Source organism: Rhipicephalus sanguineus, chromosome 10 (assembly GCF_013339695.2).
Source record: "Rhipicephalus sanguineus isolate Rsan-2018 chromosome 10, BIME_Rsan_1.4, whole genome shotgun sequence".
Taxonomy (NCBI): domain Eukaryota; kingdom Metazoa; phylum Arthropoda; class Arachnida; order Ixodida; family Ixodidae; genus Rhipicephalus; species Rhipicephalus sanguineus.
In genome coordinates this window covers 8587062-8606902 of record NC_051185.1, presented here as the reverse complement: position 1 = coordinate 8606902, position 19841 = coordinate 8587062, and the positions used below count along the sequence as shown (strand labels likewise).

At 43.0% G+C, this 19841-nt stretch overlaps 2 protein-coding genes across 2 annotated transcripts; one reads left to right on the top strand and one right to left on the bottom strand.

The window, feature by feature from the left end:
• The first annotated feature begins 3522 nt into the window (after nt 1-3522).
• On the top strand, nt 3523-11918 carry LOC119406967 (uncharacterized). The gene is made up of 7 exons (XM_049419993.1): nt 3523-3999; nt 4741-4809; nt 5705-5920; nt 6803-6901; nt 8115-8253; nt 9353-9590; nt 11063-11918. Exons 1-6 carry the CDS (start codon nt 3673-3675, stop codon nt 9451-9453), a joined length of 951 nt encoding a protein of 316 aa, XP_049275950.1. The 5' UTR covers nt 3523-3672; the 3' UTR covers nt 9454-9590; nt 11063-11918.
• Nucleotides 11919-14294: 2376 nt separating this feature from the next.
• Nucleotides 14295-19725, bottom strand: LOC119406968 (ER membrane protein complex subunit 3). The gene is made up of 7 exons (XM_037673786.2): nt 19532-19725; nt 18595-18652; nt 17292-17490; nt 15900-15981; nt 15695-15774; nt 15300-15382; nt 14295-14596 (listed from the first exon to the last, which is right to left on the bottom strand). The coding sequence occupies exons 1-7, from the start codon at nt 19678-19680 to the stop codon at nt 14477-14479; spliced, it is 771 nt and encodes a 256-aa protein (XP_037529714.1). The 5' UTR covers nt 19681-19725; the 3' UTR covers nt 14295-14476.
• Between the last annotated feature and the right edge of the window lie 116 nt (nt 19726-19841).

The window sequence follows — 19841 nt, the reverse complement described above, 5'->3', positions numbered from 1 at the left end:
TGAACTCTTTCTTTTTATTTAACTTATGCCGTAGGGCATACTGGCGCCAATAAAAAAAAAGGTGGGCGTGTGGTGGCACTGGGAATTGAACCCAATACCTCGAAACGACTTGACCACCACTGGGGTCACGACTATTGTAGGTACCTGGACACGCCTCTACGGCTCCCGGCAACGAGCGTGCTCAACCGCGAGCGCGCCATCAGGGCATCAGGGGATAAGCTGTCCGCCTTGGACATCGCTGGGCTTGCCTGCGCGACATACCTGTACGTACTATCGTAATGCACGCTCCTCACTGGCTCCGCCACAGCCCTCTCTGGCACGGTATGAAGCGAGCACATGACACCGGATTCAGACCAACGCCTTCCCTTGTCTTCCAACCGTAAACAGTTTCTACCGCACACGTAACTGACCGACTGGTGACTTCCGCGGCCACCTGTCCACCCAAAAAACTTTTCACCACTCTTCCTATTCCCTTTATCTCTCTTCATTCCCATCTCCCTTCCCGTAAAGTGCGGTTGAGGTGTCCTGCCCGACGATATACAGTTATTACACTGTGCAATTTTTTCTTCCCCACTCTTTCTAAACCACGTGTATCCCATTCGCTCTCTCTAGCCATCACCCAGTGATACGAAGGGCCCAGGACATTGTGCGGCTCGCAGAGGCCCTGGACCCCTGCAGTACAACGATATTTATTTTACTGGCTCTCCCTTTAAACTCAAAATTCAGGTTAAAAGGACGTCAGATTCGTCCCTATGATGCCCCCCCCCCCTTTTTTTTGTTGTTGTTGTTGCTTTTTTGTCGTCCTCGCTAGATGTTCAATACGCCAGTCTCCAAAAAAGTCAAATAAATTTTGTGGAGCACAAACCGCACAAAAAGCTCAAACCTCTCAAGCTCATAAATTCTCCGAACTTTTCGCATTTTTTGTTTTGTTAATACCATTGTGTCGCCGGCGACCTGGTTATATGAGTACTGACCGAATTGACACTTATTCAATGTACGTGATAAAAATGGTTGAACAGGGCATGCCTATGGAGCCAACATTTTGACACGATGAGGACTTGTTGTCTACGCCAGGGACAATCCTTTCGTCAGAAGGAGACAAGTCCTCCCGTGCATGGTGATGATGATGATGATGATTGTCTTTATGAATGGCTCACACCCACTCTGGAGGATTGGCCAAGAAACGAATAATTTCTAAATAAAAGTTCAATTTAAAAAAAAAAGTTCAAAAATTCAATTAAGAATTTTTGTACAGCGGAACAGACATCCCGGTGACAATGACCTAATGAGGAGGCTCCCAAGGATAGAGTATTAGAAGCAATGAAATGCAACCTAGTTCGATTAAATGCCGCTTTGAGAACGTTTTTCCTTAGTACATTGAAGCGGTTACATGATATAAAATAATGTTCAACTGTATCGTCCTTGTTGCAAAACGAGCAAAGAGGGGAAGGAGCCAGACCAGCTCTATGTATATAAAAGTTAAGTTTTGGAACGCGACATAGTAATTTTGTAAAGATAACTTCATCTAAGTCTCTTTTTTTTTGACAGAAATTCCTATGCCAAGGGAACAAGAGGTGTCGATATTCGTTTAGATAAGTGATTAATGTTTTATTAGAGTCTTGAATTATGGCACGCCTTCTAAATCTGTCACGAATTATGAGTGCTGATATGGGAATAATTGAGAGTATCGGACCACTGAGGGCGGCTTTCGCCAGAGTGTCTGCCATTTCATTCATTTTTATCCCTTTGTGGCCCAATACCCAGATTAATATGATTAAAGTTACGCGGGTGGGAACCAGGGCTTAAAGTCAGAAGGGGGGGGGGGCTTCCAATTCTTACGGAGGGGCTGTATGTATGTGTCTGTGTATGTATATAGGTATGTATATAGTACGTGATAAATGAGAATCACCATTTGCAGCGAGTGCTGAACACAAAGATAAAGAATCTGTAACTGTGGCCACTCTCGAGGTTGACGGGCTGAGCTTTCGTAAAGCCAAAATCACCGCTGGAAATTCCGCCGAAAATACTCATAAGAAATCGGGAAGTCTTAATCAGAATGACCACTTGAAGGTCTCGGAGAAAATACCAATGACAGATTTTTCTTCGGATTGTGAGGCATCTGTAGCTACGATATTTGTTGTATCTATCCCCTCTAAATGCCTTTGTAGTAGGCCGTTTAATATCTGGTAAGGCCAATTTTGGGCATGATTTGGATATATATCGTCAAAAAAATGATTTCAAGGTTGTGTCTTTCCTTGTCAGTGGAAGCAACTTCACTCAGTTTAACATCTAATGGTCCAACAAGTGCTTGTACGAAGCCCACCTGCGGTGTATGAAACCGAGGCCAGTAAGATTGAAAAAGTAACACTGGCTGAGACACGAAAAATAATTTTTAGTTTTATACGATATTAGTATACACCTTTAGGAATGTTTGTACTGTTAGTATCCTAAATCTGCACAAAATACAGGGCAATCTTGCCTCTAAGTAGAGGACATTATTGGCTACGAATTTCGGTAATGCAAGGCATAACCTTAGGGCCTCCCTTTCCAGGAGTACAAGAGGACGCAATTTATAAGCCGGTGCACCCGAATATAAAACACATCCGAATTCTAATACTGGGCATGGTTGGCCTTGTTTTCTTTTACTTTCTACTTAACAATACTAATTTCCGCTCCACTGAACTTCCAGCTCGCATAACATGACCAAAGTAAGATGGTTTCGTTTTAGGGCCATGCTTCGAAATAACATAAATTCTGAATTTATCTCCCTTACAACTGAGACGTATGCCAATTTGGCCAGTCCGAAGTATTCTCATAAGTCTTCACCAGCACTACAGCCAATAAAATCTAACTTTTTCTTCCATACTTCCGCAATGCCTATGACCACGTTACCACGGGGAAAAAGAAACACAGGACGTTTACCGGACGAGGCTGAGTGTTCGAATTTCACAACCTTTGAAGGCCGACCCATTACACATGTAATAATGCTACACAATACTGCATTTCGTTTGCAGAGCTGCCATCAGTGAACGTTACCCACCGTCCCCGAGGTCTGTGAGGTCTGAGAGGCCATGAGGTCTGTGAAACCAACTTATGTCCGGTCATCCAGCACCACATGTTACAAGTTGTTACGGCTGGCAGTATGCGGTCGACGGCTATATCGGTGTTCATTTGCTGCACGCAGTGACGGTTCAAATGTCCAATCAATGCGCTCCAGTACATGTACAGTGAAACGTAACATCAAATCGGGCACCTTCGCAATGTCGTAGCCCGCCATTGGTTTGGAAAAAAAGCTATCACATGGCTATCAGCCGTCTGAGTTGACAATAAACGACTAATGAACTGAAAACAATAATTTTATTTTGTAAATTCGAATGGTACTGCATGACTCAAAAATCTTTACATGTAACGTTTGATCTGCAGATACTACTTTTATTTACAAACTGCCGCCGCTGACTGCCACCATGTGATGAGGGCGCGTCCATCGCAAGCGCGGCTTTTTGGCGCGGTTGCCACGGTTGCTGCTGGTTACGCTGGTTACCTTACCTTGCTCGAAGCTTACGTCGACTGCTTATTACGAATAGCGCGATTTGGAAAGTGTTCTATCTGTACATTTCGCGTGATCGTAGTACTGCCTGTCACTTTGCGTCTCACCGCAGAGGTTCCAGCGAAATGCCCCGTTCCTGCGACGTCTTGGGATGTCCTAACGGTGCAGGCAACTCATCCGTGTCCTATCACGTAGTGCCGCGAGAGGAACCTCGACGTTCCGAATGGCTCGCTGCCGTACCCATGCGACATCGTGAGGGACGAGCACCGCCCAAGTTAATGGTGTGCTCGGAGCACTTCTCTCCCTGCGATTACGTGTACAATCCCAGTCTGAGACAGTCGCTGGGCTTCCACCAAAGACCGGCGCTTTCGCGCTCGGCTGTACCTTCGGTCGCGCCTCTGACGCGCCAAGAGCTTGCCTTGTTACGACAGGAGACCGGAAGCCTTGACGGGGTGAGTGAACTACTTTCATGTCCTATCATAGACCTACGACACATCTCTGACACAATCGCTTAACGCTTTTACATGAAGCGAAACACACGATCCAAGTGCCACCATGCCACTGCTCCTCCTGCGTGCGCGACTTGTAAACGGCCATCTGCGAAGACGAGGACTGAGCTTTCTCTTTCAGAGACTGCTTATCACAAGTAGCATGGCATGACTCACATATTGCGCAGTTCAGCTTAGGCGCCTGAAAAATTCGTGATTTGCTGACTGGTCTAAATGTCTTGTTGCATCCTACGCGCACGCTGCTTCTGATGACAGCTAGCGAGTTTTGTTGTTGTAATCGTTGTCGCTGTTATTGTTGTTCGGTCTGCATTCCATCGTATTTTGGCATCACCACGTCCCTGAACATAATCAAGCAAACCAAACCACTTCATTAGGAACTAAAGAGTGGGAATCCGCCAGGCAAAACAGTTGACATAGACAACATCACTGGGTACTTTATGAAGTGCACACATGCAAGGTATAAATTAATACATTTATGGTACTTACGAACATATTAACAATGGCTAAACTTAACGCCAAAATATGAGTATAAAATCATGACCATTCATTTGTGTTATAAGGGGCGTTCACTCATTTAACAACAACAACAAAAACAAGGTCTCTTTAGCAGCTGTTCTTGCGGCTCCGAAGTCAGCACTGTCCATGCATTGTAGTGACTGCTGACCTCTTTTGGTTTTTATATAGGCACGTGACGCCGGCGCAAGCATCCTTGGAATTGACAACAGTAACACGCATATAGAAGAAAATGCAGACGTAAGTATACAAGAAACCTTTGTGAGTGTTTGCTAGTGATGATAGTAATCGCGACAACACTAGCCCTGGATTAGTAAGATGATAACGGCATCAGCACTAAGAGTCATGTTGCCTAATTAAAGTAACAACTTCACTCACAAACTTCCAGAACGTAGGCAGCATCTTGATTTTCCCGATGCTGCGACATTGCGCATTGAAGACATCTGAACAAACTTCACCATAACTTACTGATGAATAATGTAGTTGGATATGACTGATTTAGTCTCGAATGACATGCCTTCGTGAGACGTCTACCCACAAGGGTTCAGCATGCTGTGAGGAAGTCCAAACGGCACAAGAGTGCATGGTAGAATTTTTGTATTGGCCTTGTGCCACGCGTTGTAACTGTTATGTGCCTCGTATCGGCTAGACACATTGAATGAACTCCACCCAAACAATCACCACCACAAAGATGGTTTGGTAGGCTAGTTGGTATTGCATCTTAGGTTACAGTGCACATTGACTGGGACAAAGTGCAGGAGAAACAAGACACAACGCTTTGTCTTGCTTCTTATTCACTTTGTCCCCATCTGTGTACGCTGTAACCTTTCTAAGTCGCTTCTACAAGCTTTCTTGTGATGCGGGCTATTAGGCCAGGGTATGTAGGTAATTCTCGATTCCTTTTGTTCACTCCGTGAACTAACTCCCTTGACCAAAGTTGCAGACCACAAACTGAAATGCACTAGCTTATTTTATAAGCATTGCCATTGGCAAGTCGTTTCTGCACTTAAGAAAGATTCATGAAAGGGAAAGGTTGCCATCATTCACCTATGAAGCTTTCTAATAAATCCATGTGGATTTTCTTTGCAGCTTCATGATACATACAGGTGGATTACAGTTTTTTTCTTTCTTTCAGGTACTGCCCTTGGTTGTCAGCCTTGTCGAGGGCGAGCCTTCGCCATCATGGTACCAAGCTGATGAACTCATCCTGGCAGACAGATGCGTTCCTACTAGTGAAGCGACGCCTGCACACTTGAGGGAACACACGAGGCCTTCCCCGCTTGATAACTCCAACGAGAGTATCAGTAGCACCACATCCGCATCACCTGAACACATGGAGCTTAGCCCACTGGTTGGTTAATTATTTGTCTACCACCATTTCGAAACACTCAATGACCAAGACCTGTCATTTCTGAAGTCACGCTATGCCACACATGGTGATCTTGAACTCCACTTGAGTACCAGATTTAAGTGTAGCTTTGGACCACCAATATCTGTCATTCATATTAGAAGTTGAACATATATATTATCTTGCCCGTAAATATCGCCGCGCGCCCTTATTTATTTATTTCAGTGTATTCAGGATCCACCCACAAAAACTGTTAGCACAACTCGGCGCAGGACACGCAACAATGTTTGGGAAGCTTCATGATTGTTTCAGATTGTTCCAATAAGATTACACGCAGTACGTGAATAGCCAAGTTTATTTGAAAGGTTAGCGAGCACCGGCGATAATGCTGGGAGGTTTGATCACTGATATATAAAGGACAACGCATTGTAAAAGACAGGCTATCAGTGTACAGTATGTATTGCTTGTTTATTTCTTGGGCACAAGTTTGCCCAATAAAGAGTTTCATCCTCAACAGCCTGACTGCCGTCGTCTTCACCATCACGACCATGTGATGACCATGTGATAATATGTTTCGAAATGTAAGGGGACTTGTTAGTTAGTCAGTTTAACGTTTGCACCTTTTGAACTTTGCTGCATGTGAAAGCAGCAAGACAAGGGTTGTTTTTTACCAATCACCAGCTTGTTAAATCTTTGTCTCAAGCTTTGCTTATAAGTACGTATAGCACTGCCTTGACAAGTTGTGTAGAAACTTGAAGCATATATCTTATTGATGTTCACTGTGATTAAAAAAAAATTAGGCTGAGAGCCAGTCTTTTGGGAGACACTGTTTTGAACCCTCAAAGGTCGTAAACCACAGTTTTAAGAACATTGCTTATCCTGCAGGACATGTTGATGGATGTCACCCTTATTGAAGGCCAGCCATTGTCATCGCAATTGAAAACCAAAGCAGATGACTGTTTTCTATCAGCTGGAAGGACATCGGTAAGCTTGAAACCTTTTCCACATCAGGATTTCCTTTAAAGTGTTGCCCTGCAACACTTTCTGAACATATTGACAAAACATTGCCGATCCGTAGTCAAGGGTCCTGTAAAAACGCAAGTCAAATGTTATTTCGCTGCATGCAATGGGGTGTTTGTAATTGCACGTCAAAAACAGCCGAAAATCGCTCGCTCTCTCCTTGCAATAATATGCCGACGACTCGGCAAGTGGAAGCGTAAGTAGACTATCACAGAGGTCATGTGTCATGTTAGTAATGTAGCTGCCACCACCATGCACGTCTGAACCACAAATAGTGGCCAACATGGTTGAAGAAAATAGAAAAGAAAATGCTAAATGCCATGACGCACGGCAACGTGCCTTACGGTGCATTAGCCCCTTGCCATCTGAATTTGTGCCAATATGTTTCCAGTGTGCTTGTAGCTACGAAAAAAGAGAGAGAGAGGGAGAGAGAGAAAGTGCGCATTCTTTGCAATAACTTTGCTTGTACTCTATGGATTCCAAGAATTTTTGATGCAGGAGATTCATGAAGCAATAGAAGCCAATAGTGAGGTCATTCTGTGATAACTTGGAGAGGTGTTCTAAGGCTCCTTTAATAGGAGCGACGGCAACAGATTGGTAGCAGTGGCCAAACACATAACACTTACCTCAGTGGTTTTTTATGATTCTTCTGTCTTACCATATAAATTGGTGACATCGCAGAATTTCAGCGAAGCATTCTGCTGAACAAGTTTAATGTGTAAAGAATAAGCCTGGCTGTTGTATGCTTGGTTTGTTTCATGTCTCTTATTGCAACTATGTTTTATCACTAATGCTATTATGTGATTAGTATTGAGCTCATTGAAGCTTCAGTCATGACAAAATACTGTATACATTGGAAGGATCATTGTTAGGTAACAGCTGGGGAGCCAGAGACTCAACGTACCAAGCTTGTGGAAGTATTTGAGCAAATGTACCCAAAATACTAAAGAAGGATGAAATCCGTGATGTCACACAGAGATTCAGATGCGGAGATATTGACGTGAAATTCAAAAATGAAAGTAACCTTCATTTTTTGTTCTAATAATGTAGCTGTTATGGCGTGATTAATGACAACAACGTTCTCAAAGAATAATTTATCAGTCTACATTGATTTAGTGTCCCTTTAACCATTTGTGAAAAACTCAAATTCATTGCAACTCCTCCTGAATGACTATAGGCCCTTGCTGCCAACACCATGGAAAACGATGTGCAAGCACTCTTTCCACCAAATCACTGGAGAAGAACAAAAAAGACAAGCCACCAAGGCATTGGACACAACAAAATGGTGCAGGTTTCCATGCGCGGCAAGAGCATTGGTCAGTCCACTTGCATTGTGAATCTTGTTCGGCCATTTCTTACTTGTGGCACCAAACAGAAAGTGCAGTTCTGGCGTTCTTAATGTTAGCGCTTTCGTTTGTGATCAAAACTGCCTTATTATAACTTAAGTTGTTTATATATGATGACAAATTGAATTAAAACAGTGAAACTTTGTGAGAAGCAAAGTGATTTACTATGTTTTCGCACCAGGCAGTGTGCACGGTAAAGCTAGAACTTGATGAAATTGTGGAACTTTCTGGGGGACTTTTTCGTTGTGTTCCGTCTAGAAACAAAACCACAGTGCACTCTCAAGCACTTCACCTACCATAGTAGAAATTTTCTGATGTTAAGTAATTTACACCACTCTAGTGCCAATGAAGTACTCAGCAGTAGCCCTCAGGAGGTGTGCACTACTTAAAAGGAAAAAAAAATAATACCAAGACAGTTGATTTCAGATTCCTGCATTCTTTCAAAATTAAATGCATCTATGTAGTATATCTTTTTACTTTCATTGACCTTCCTTTAACTGGATGTGTACTATTATACTATCAACACTTAATGTATTCACCACTCGCAAAGCTATAGATTTCAAATTAGCATTTTTTATGTTTTTTTTTTTTTTCAAAGAAATGTGGCTACCCACCGTAGCAGCTTAGTGGTTAAGGCATTCAGTTGCTAAGCTCGTGGACATGGGTTTGTTTCCCGGTCACTGCGGCAACATTTCGATGAGCGTGCAATGGAATGACACTCATGTACTTAGACTAGGGCGCATGTCAAAGAACGTCGTGTGGTCAAAATCAATCCATAGTCACCCTCTATGTGTGCTTGTTAATCGTATCGTGGTTTCAGCATGCGAAACCAAAGGAGTGAATTTCTTAAGTGTGGTTTACGTTTAGACTCCTAATTGTAGGGGAACAGTGTGAAAGACGAGGACAGAATAAGGCACACAAACAACCACATGTAGCACTGATTATCAACTGTTCTGTCCTCGTATCTGGCACTGTTTCTCTGCAATATCTTCAACCAACTAGCCGACAAGTTCACCCTTCAGACTCCCAAGTTTCATTCTGAAACTCATGACATAATTTTTTTCTACAGGAACACAGGTGAACATGACAGTGAAGGAGGTTATGAGCGAGGCTGTGCACACTGATATTGGAGATGCACGATTGTTGATATCTACATCAACTCAAACATAGCAGTGTACCACTGAAGAGGAGGGGACCAACAGTGTCAACGTGACACCCTAACAACGTGAAGTCAGGCACATACACCTAAGGTGTGACACAGGCCAGACGATCCAGACTGCTCTGCAGATGCCACCACTGGACGGCAGGTAAGCACACTTCCCTGTCTTGTAGAGACATTAATGAGGACTAGCAAACCAATTTGGACTTCTTTACATTCATTTTTGAACAGCGGAGCTGTTTAATGTTGAGGTGAATCCTTGGCAATTGTCATTCGCACTTTCTAGCCGAGCTGTGAGGGCAAAAACTGACGAGAGGGAAAGCACAGATGAAGCCAAGTGGGTGAGAGGGAAGCCTAGTGTAGCAAGTTGAGAAAGGGTACTAATGTGGAGAGGGTGAAGCTAGGTAGAGAGGAGGAGGGCAAAGGCGAAGCTATGGCATGAGCGAAGCAGGTGGTGTGGAGAGGAGAGACCAGCTGCCAACCATTCTGGAAAAGCTACGAGTCTCGCATTCGTTCTGGAATGTTCGGCAATAGCCGAGCGAAAACTGACGTCACCAGCTCTGCTGTTTAATCAGCCTTTGCGACGTTAATGTCAGTTGAAGCTGTGCATAATTTTTTACTGAGAAAGGGCCCGTCGTTAGCATCTCGAAAAAAAAATTAAGATAGGTAAGACTTCCTTACTTGAATTTCACTCCCAGTTTGCAGCAGTTTTGAGTCAGCGCGACAGGATTTCGTGGTGTGCTTTGTTCATTAGGGCAACATCTTGTGCAGAAAAAGGTTTCCATGGATCATCAGCTCAAATGCTTGATAAATTTTGAAATTAAGGCAATCATACTTTATGATATCCAAGATGTTTCTAAGAACAATGGAATCATACACAGAATCAGTCACCAAAGTCACAAACATGTACACCTCTATGAAATGTCACCTACTATGGCACATTACTGTGGTACATCATACGGTGCATAAAACACAATACTACTACCACTGATATGCACTGTGTAGAAAAAGATGGGAGCTGTACTCATGACATGAACGTGAGTACAGCCTCCCGAACAAAGTAGCATGTAATTTTCAATGGGACCTTCTGAAGGGCTCTTTTGAATACACTCAAACCTCATTATAACGAACATGGATATAACGAATTATCGGGTATAACGAAGTAAATGAAGCATAGTTTTGTCATAGCTACAGTGTTACAAATAAACGTTTATAACGAATTTTCGTATATAACGAAGTTATTTTTGTGGCAGATGCGACTTTGTTATAATGAGGTTTGAGTCAATAAAAACAGCAGTGTGTATCGACAGCAAACTGGGGTAGCCGATACATTCTTGTGTAGTTTAGCAGGTTGCATTATGAGAACATCAGTTTAGCCTATGCCCATTGAGAGTAAATTAATGGGTGCTAGAAAAAGGTAAATGTAGTATAATGTGGCAGAGTTGTATAATGAAATTTTGAAATGCTCAGGTGTAGTACCGAGTTGAGTGATTCAAGAAGGGCAGTTAGAGGTCACATGGAGATGCTTTTGATCTGCAATGGACGTAAATTAGAGTGACTATGATTGTGGTTGTTCATTGCTTTCTACATCTTCATTGCCTGTGCGGTAAACCATTTCAGGCTCACACATGGATTGCAGCTTGAATGGGAATTGCCAGCAGACACAACCACAAGGTCTCGAGTCAGCTTCCTGTCAAAAGAAAGCTGAAGCACAGTATCAACTGCAGCCACTACGTTTTTAACATGAAGTGTTGCTAGCTCCATCACAGTGGCAACTCTTTTGGGCCATCACTACAACTTTTAGACCATCAGGGAGCCTACCTTCTTCCTATTGCAAGTATGACAAGGTTAGCACTTTTCCTGTTAGATTTTTGCACACTGCGAAAACCAAATGTGCTAAAAGTCTAGAATTTTATATGTGGACCAGACTGCAATTATATAAGGGGAATAATCCCCACAGAGTTAAACTATGTGAGCTCTATTGGTAATTATTATGCTGGAATCACTCATAACCCAACCCGGAGACTAAGAACAAAACAGTTGGTCTTCCTTAACAACGCATTTCGCACAATTCCTTTGACACTGTGCCCCGCCACTGAAATGGCTTTTTGCTACATGTTACAGTTTAATGAGACTGACTCCGCAATGCCCCATTGTTTTTCAGAACTGCTGTCCAGACACTGGAATTTTCATCAGGTCTCCCAGTTGGTGCAAAAGTGATAGTATCTGCGACAACACCGCATGGGCTGCACAAAGTGGAGGGTGGAAGACATTTGGACATTTAAACGAGGAACAGCGTACCAGAATTGGCAATAATCAGTAGAACATTGTATCATCTTGGGATGGATGAAAACCTCAAGCTCAAGAAAGGAGCGTCTGTGTTTGTGACCACTGCAAGGACGAAGACATTTATTGAGAAAAAGAAAAGCTGGTGCGAGGATGGGAAAAGAATAAAGCGACATGGCTGTTGTTGTTCTCAGGCTTCAGTTTAGCTCATTGTTTTAAATAATCATGCCAAGCTTGCAGAGGTGGAGGGCATCATTCATTGCTTCTGGTCGTTGCATGAAAAAGGACCGTCAGAAACGAGCTGTATTCTTATTACATATTTGGTTGGTCTAACAAGAGCGCTCTGACGTATTCCCGCTCGGCTGTTCCATCGATCGTGCCTCTGGCGCACCAAGAGCTTTCCTTGTTATGACAGGAGATCGAAGCCTCGACGAGGTAAGTGAACTACTTTCATGTCCAATCATAGACCTTTGACACAGCTCCGACACAATCGCTAACGCTTTTATATGAACCGAAACAAGATCCAAGTGCCGCCATGTCACTGCTCCTCCTGCATGCGCGACTTGTATCTGCGAGCAGAAAACACTGCACTGCTACGGTTTAGCAATTAAGATTTACTAGTGCTACTATGGGAATAGGCAGATCTAATAATGGTAGTCGTGCCTTGCTATTTACCAGAGGAGCCATCATGTACTCACTCTAAAGCTTAGTTGCCATCTAACATAACCTTTGAATCATCGGAGGATTCTGAAACAAACTGAGCATACCACTAGTTGACTGCTGTCAAGAATATCAATGTATGTTGCGCTTTGCTGGCTCGATAGGAATTTAATACATCATGATAATTGCTGGGGTTTTATGTACCAAAACCACGATATGATTGTTAGGCACACCGCAGTAGGGGACTCCCAAGTTTTACCACCTGGGGTTCTTTAATGTGCACTGACTGCACAGTACAGGGGCCTCTAGCATTTCCCCTTTCTCTACGTTGTATCTAATGGATAAAATGTGAAATTGATATCACACACACAAAAAAAATTACAGCATATATACGGGTGAATGAAGAGCTTGGGTGAAGCTCCTGAAGCAATCACGGTTACACCGTGAAATGTTCAATGGTTTCGCCCAGCAGTAATCAAAGCGATACGCCGCTTTGATTATTTTTCCTTTTTCCTTTCTTTCTTCTTTTATATTTTTTAAATTTTTGAAATTTTTATTATATTTTTAATTTTTTAATTTTATTTTTATTTTCTTTATGTTTTTCTGTCTCTGTGGGACAGCACCATCTATTGAATGATATGGGAGACGCGACGGCGAGGGAACGCCGGATGGAGCAACGACCGACAAGGAGATGCTATAAGGAGCTCCGCTCCTAAAAAAGATAACGATTCTAGGAATCCAGCAGCTGACTGGCACCAGGCTGCCGAAATATATGCAAATCTACTCGTTCTGGTTAAAAATAGTACAAAAGACCTTACTCTGAGACCTAGCTCGGCAAAAACTGTGGAGCTCACTCAGACTCGCTCAAGCAATATATATTGAGCTTAGGGCTCACTCTGACTCCGACTCACCAAATTTTCCTCAAACTGACTCACTCAGACTTGGGCTCACTAAAATTTTCCTCAGCCAGGCTTACTCGGACTCAATATTACAAAAATATTACTCAGCCGCACTCACTCAGACTCTCGACTCGACCAGAGTTTGAGTGAGTAAATTCAAGAAAGTGCTAACATACACTTTTTAGCTTTTTCAACCATGGCGTCGATGCTATTTAACCCCCTATGTGGCGCCTTTTGATACTGTATCTTCAGATACAAGTTATAGTTGGTTGCGATCCAGTAAGGACAATTTTATTGAAAGACAGCTCACACAAGACATTTTGATCAAGAACTTTCCCGTGAAAAAGATGGGTGGGGGGATTTGAAGGCACCACCCCCTTCTGTAACTCACGCCTCTGATCAAATATTGAGCTAGCATATGAACATTAGTGCGTTGAACTGCGTGTGAGCCGACGTAAGTATAAACGTGAGCCTACCCAAGGCTGATAGCAGAGTCCCTCAAAGCATTGGAGGACTCTGCTTATACTAGTAATACTGAAGTTCAGTAGGTAGGTTCATAGGTCGGCAAAAAATGTGGAGCTCACTCAAACTCACTCAAGAAATATATTTTGTGCTTAAGGCTCACACACACTCAGACTCCCCAAAATATTCCTAAACCGGACTTGCTCGGGCTCAGGCTCGCTAAAATGTTTCTTACTCGGACTCGCACTCACCAAAATATTGCTCACCTGTACTCACTCCTGGCTCGATCCGAGTCTGAGCAAGTTTGCCGACTATGCACTGAGGCAACAAGAATCGTGTTTACGAAGCAGTCAATCTACACAGGCAGAAAGAATCTGCATTCATTCATTTCGGCCTCACCTGTTCCCAGCTTCTTGCTCACACCTTGTCACGACAGTACAGGTATTCCTGTACACTGATGACCCTACCACACCTTTCGGTAGTGCCTCAGTTCAAAGGAGCCTTGCAAAAGAGAACCACTTTCCGTTAGCATGTGAACACAAACCAATTTCCAAAACTTTTTATTTGTGCACAGCACAGGGTTCCCACAGTAATTTCCACAACACACACACCAAAACAAAAACATAAAAGCTATAAACAAGATCTCAACAGGGGTGCAAAACTGGCAGCATGAAAAAATTTTGCTCGTTGAAGCACTTAAGATGAATGATGAAGCTGTTTGCACAACTCAGTCGTACTTCTTGCTGGTGCTCGGCTTCTCGGAGGGAGCGATGTTACCCAGCAGCTCTTCCTCGACATTTTTCATGGCCCACTGGTGCTCACAAATCTCGAGGGCTTCCCACTCGGCCTGCGAATGAAAATGCGTGGCTCGAGTTTCAAAGATGCAAAACAGTTACTCACTCCAGTGCAATAACCCTTTAAGAAACGCAATATGATCGACTATCTATAAATGCATGAAATTTACATAATTTGATGGCAAGGTTTTAGAGACCAAATTTAAAGCAAGTGGAAGTGTTGGAATATATTACAGTGCACTTTACAGCAATTAATTGTAATTACAACATAAATAATTATCTCATTTTTGTAAAGTCAGTGATGCTATAATATTTCTTCAAAAACTGAATTCAACGACCAACTCAAATTACATGCTGGCAGCATGTAATCCAAAGGTCGCAGGTTCGGTCCGTGCTTATTTGCCCTCTTGTTTTGTCCATGCAGCATTGCTTCGCCCAGCCACAGCCATGAATTCACACCAACTTACCCACCGTTTAACCCTTTCCCTACCAAGCTTTTTGGCCAAGAACAATACATTGCAAATGCAAAAATGCATGCTTTGGGCATGTTTTTAAATTTTTTACTGCACATGTGTTCAAGCGAAGGAGAACTCAGCAAAATGAATCAGAGTAGCTTCATTGTGTGGACGAGCCTCGTTCGTCTTCGGTAGGTGCGGTACAAACCGTGTGGACAAGCTCAGCTTGTCTTTGGCAGGGAAAGGGTTAATATCTCTTAAGTAATTAACACAGATTGTACTCCCTTCCCCTTCTGCTCACCTTGAAGGCTTGCTTGGGGTCTGGAGGCATTGCCAGTGCAGCACCAGACATCTGATCCTGCATCACTCTTGTCTGGTCCGCAGCTACAAAAGATGTGCAAGAACTGTATAATTACAGCCATCTCTCAAGAGACCCATGCTGGGGTCCATCTTTAAGCGTACATTTGCCACATGCTGATATTGGATCCAGAAATGGTCAGAATCTACTGCACCTCCAGCAGTAATTGCCAAAAAGGCGTGACTGCAGTAGTACAAGTAACATTTCCCTTTCGCTTGTTTTGCCCAGGTTCTGTGCTTTCCATTTCTTAAGTGCACTGCTCTGTTATGCAATACAAGCAGAGATTAAGCGTCAAAGAATGAGCGATTGTACACAAGTGGTGACACGAAGCTGCTCACCATTATTCTCTCCCAGCACCAAGGCGTAGATGCTGCGCAGCCCAAAGACATTCAGAAAGTACCACGATGCTGAGCTGACCCTGCACACAAGATATTAGTACGATGAGGATCAGCAAGTGCCAGTACAGTCCGCTACAAGAACAGCCATGTTACAATCAGACTATGCGCATGAAGCTTAGTACAGTATGCAGAGAGTAACACCCACCAGGAGGCATCCAGTGACATGAGCTCAATGCCACGCTGCAACATGGGCTTGAAGCGCAGGGTCAATGGGAACGGGACCTTTGCTGCAATGACAGTGACACAAACTCGGAGTGAATCTGGGCCCTTTGGTAGATTTCTATACTTCATTTCATACATCAGGTGCAACACTGCAGAAGCTATGCAAGAAGTTCAGTCAGCAAAATGTGTGAGCCCGCGCTTGGATTTCGTCGCGGTAAATGTAGTCTCCGCAACAGGCTCCGGCTGGTGTGCTACCGGAACTAATCGCGGAGGCCACAATACAAAGAGACGCTAAGTGATCCAGAACAACCTATCGACAACCGTATAAATAACGGGGTTTGTTTATTTCTAAGACCCAAAGCATCTTCATTTGTTACTTAGCCTAAAAACAAAACAACAGATTATGGGTGGCAAAATCACTGAACTACTTCTTGGTGCTAGGGCATCTACTGCAAGGAGTCTTGCTAGTCTCCATGTTGTTGCACCTGATGTATCAAAACGGAGTATAGTTTTGCTGACCTCTTTTAGTTGGTTGTCAGAAATACATAACGATTATGAACTTCTGAAGGGAAATAACATGCTTCAGCTTAGTGAGCTCTGACAACATGTGAATTGGCCATCATTTCTCACTTGAAAAATACAGCTCTAGCATGAGGTCACCAAGGGAACCGACAATCTGAGATATCCCTGTGATTATTGCATTTAGTGAGGCATACCAATTGAAAGCTTCACATCTATGAAAACAACTCGATTTACAAGCTGCCATAAAGTTTAAGACATTTTGTTTTCAAAGTGAAAACAATACATACAGTGTTAAGGAGCTTTCCTGTTGCTTCACCTGGGCCGTCCTCAAATTTGTTCGTGTACTATGAGAAAATTGTTAATTCATTCATATTGACAGCTATGCTATCAGAGTCAAACTTCTGAACATTGGCTTCACCAACCACAACTTGTGAACTTTGAACACTTTCAAGGAACACAACAATCGGAGCGATCAGGCACGTCGATACTCGAATTTTCACTCAACACGTTTTAGTAAAACAGCATCCTCACCTCACCTGCTAACAAGCTCGACATTAGCCATATCTAGTGGTTGCAGCAAACATGAGACAAACGAAAAAAGAAAGACACACAAGGACAGCATTTGCAACGTGTGTCTTTTCTTTCTTCTATCCGTCTCAAGTTTGCTGCGAACACTCACCATCCAAGATTATCAACTAGCCCAGATAGAAATCATTCAACTTTAAATTCTTTCATAGAAAACCTCCGTGTAAACAAAACAAGGCAGCCGCACTTTTAACAGCCTGTTTTCTGGAGTACACTAATGCCCATGAATGTCAGTGTGCGATGCACAACTATCAGGTACAAGACTTACTGGTAACAAATCCAGAGAAGGTCCAGTTGATCCAGCCACCAATGACAATCATGGGCAGGACGTTGGTCAGGTTTCCCTTGAGCATGTCGGTCATCACCGAGGGGTCAGTCATCGGGTTCTGCATGACGGGCGTTCGCTTCTGCGTCTTGAAGTAACCAGTCTCCTCATTGTTGAAGAAGTTCTTACGCATTAGAAAACTCTGCAGAGGAGAGAGAAAGCAAATGTCATATTGTGGATCGCTATGGTAGAAAAAATAACTATATACTAACTAATAATAATATCTGGGGTTCTACGTCCCTAAACCAGGATATGATTGAGGAACACTGTAGTGGAGGGCTGCAGAAATTTTGACCATCTGGTGTTTTTTAACGTGCACTGACATAGCACAGTACATGGGCCTCTACCATTTCGCCTCCACCGAAATGCGACCGCCGCGGCCGGCATCCAACCCGCGACCTTTGGGACAGCAGCCGAGCACCGTAACCACTGATCCACTGTGGTGGACATCTATATACGAACGCTAGTGGTGTATGATTTGCACAGGGTAAGGTGAAATGTAGAAAGAGTAACAAGATGCCTAAACTAGGCCCTAGAATATTGTCAGCAGGTGTTAAACAGCAGTTTTAAGGCGTTTCCTACAGGCAACAAGCGTGTGAGACTTTAAAAAAAAGCTGATTCTGTCATTATCAATGCGACTGCTAAATCAGCGACATGGATGCTTTTTTAAAAAGCTTTAAGTGCAGTGCTCGAAGAAATGTGCTTCCTTCTCCTGCACAAAGTGATCCTAAACTTACATAAATATGAAATCTTTCAAGTTGCCACAAATCATGCACATCGCACCTATGGCACAAAATTAAAATGGTAGATTGGCCTTCTTTGTCTCACTCCTTTTAAGTTTTTTTTCAGTCAAAGTAACGAGGAAATATTCTTGAATGAGTCATACACCAGTCTGGACTGCCTTAGTGTACTACATATATTTGAAACATTTAGCGAGCTAATACGTGGTGTCGCATGGTGCAGTTCCAATCAGTATTGAGCCTGATTGAGACTGAATATCTTGACTGCGAGTGGCTCCTTTTGACAGTTTGCTCAAATGAGACAATCACAACTGAGGAATTCAATCACAATCTGACCTTGATCACAACAAAAAGCGCACCTTTTTTTACTTGTGTAAAAATAATTACATTAAGTAGGTGCTTCTCTAGAGTATACACTTGAGGAATTCTCGAAAAGCTAGGATGCATGCTCTAAGCATGCTACAGGATGCAAGCTGAGAAGGTAAGGTGCCACAGAATGACCGTACCTGCTTTGGAATGTACTTTCCATTTTCTCGAAGGTATCTACTACGAATGAGTGCTTGACTGAAAAAAAAAAAAAAAAGATGTGAAGACACTGTAGTGCAACATTCAACTTGAAAAAGGTATGTTACAATCCATGAAACAATTTCATTCGTTTCAAAACAGCAAGAGACAGAAAAAAGTGTGTTCCGAGTAGTTTTTTCAGAAAAACCCAGAGGCAGATAGGAAAGCGGCTTGGAAATTTAAATTAGCACCGATTAGCACAAGTCTCTTGGGAATTGGCAAAAGTCATCCACGCTACTCCGCTTGTCCACAATTTCATTCAGCATGCATTTGGTTATTTTTGTTGGCGACAACCACAAAATACTCCTACTGTTCATAGTGGGGTGTATGGAACAAGATGTCGAACCGCGAAAACATGCCTCCTGAGGTTAAGCTCCGTTTATTTATTTATTTTGTTTGTTTGCTTTTCCAAGGCGCATTTCGTTTTCTCCAAACCTCAACGTCTTCACCACGAAATTCATGACGAAATATGGCTAAATTTGCAGCCGAAAGTTTGTGTGGCCTATGTTTTCACGCGATTACAAACAAGTTACGGCATCTGCTAAGAACTTCAAGGCACGCTATGTTAATCATGTTGAACGTTCTTTAATTGAATCATTCGTTTCTCGAGCTGACTTAAGTAAATACACGTCCAGGAAACTAGGTTTCTGTTAACATGGAAGTCGGTTCACGTCTACAAGCCGCGTAGCTGTTGTGCAGGCTCTTTGTAAGCTTATGTGAAAATTCTGCATGATCAAGCATGCAGGTAAATGACGTTCTTCGCAAAAAGCACTTCCTAAAACGAAGAATGTTCGATGAGAAATGCTCAGCGAACTAGATTATGGTAACTTGGCACGCCAGCGATGGAACACTTATGGGTTTTCCAAGCGCGTTACTCACCTATCCTGGACTTGTTGTAGCTCCACTTTTTTGGTCGAGGAAATCAGGATGGACACGTAGTGTCTCACTATGCCAATGAGAAAAGTAATTACTACAATGGGAAGGAAAACCCATATCCTAATATCCGGATCGAGCAACAATTCCGCCATGCCTGAAATTTTTCTGCTGTTGATGTCGAGCGCGATCCTGTTGCGCCACTAATATCAGTTGAACATCTTTCGGACAAACGAAGTTTGTAAGATAGTCGCCAGAGACGTCAAAACGTAAGAATAAACTGTGGTCATTCCTTTGAACGCAAGTTTCTCATGAT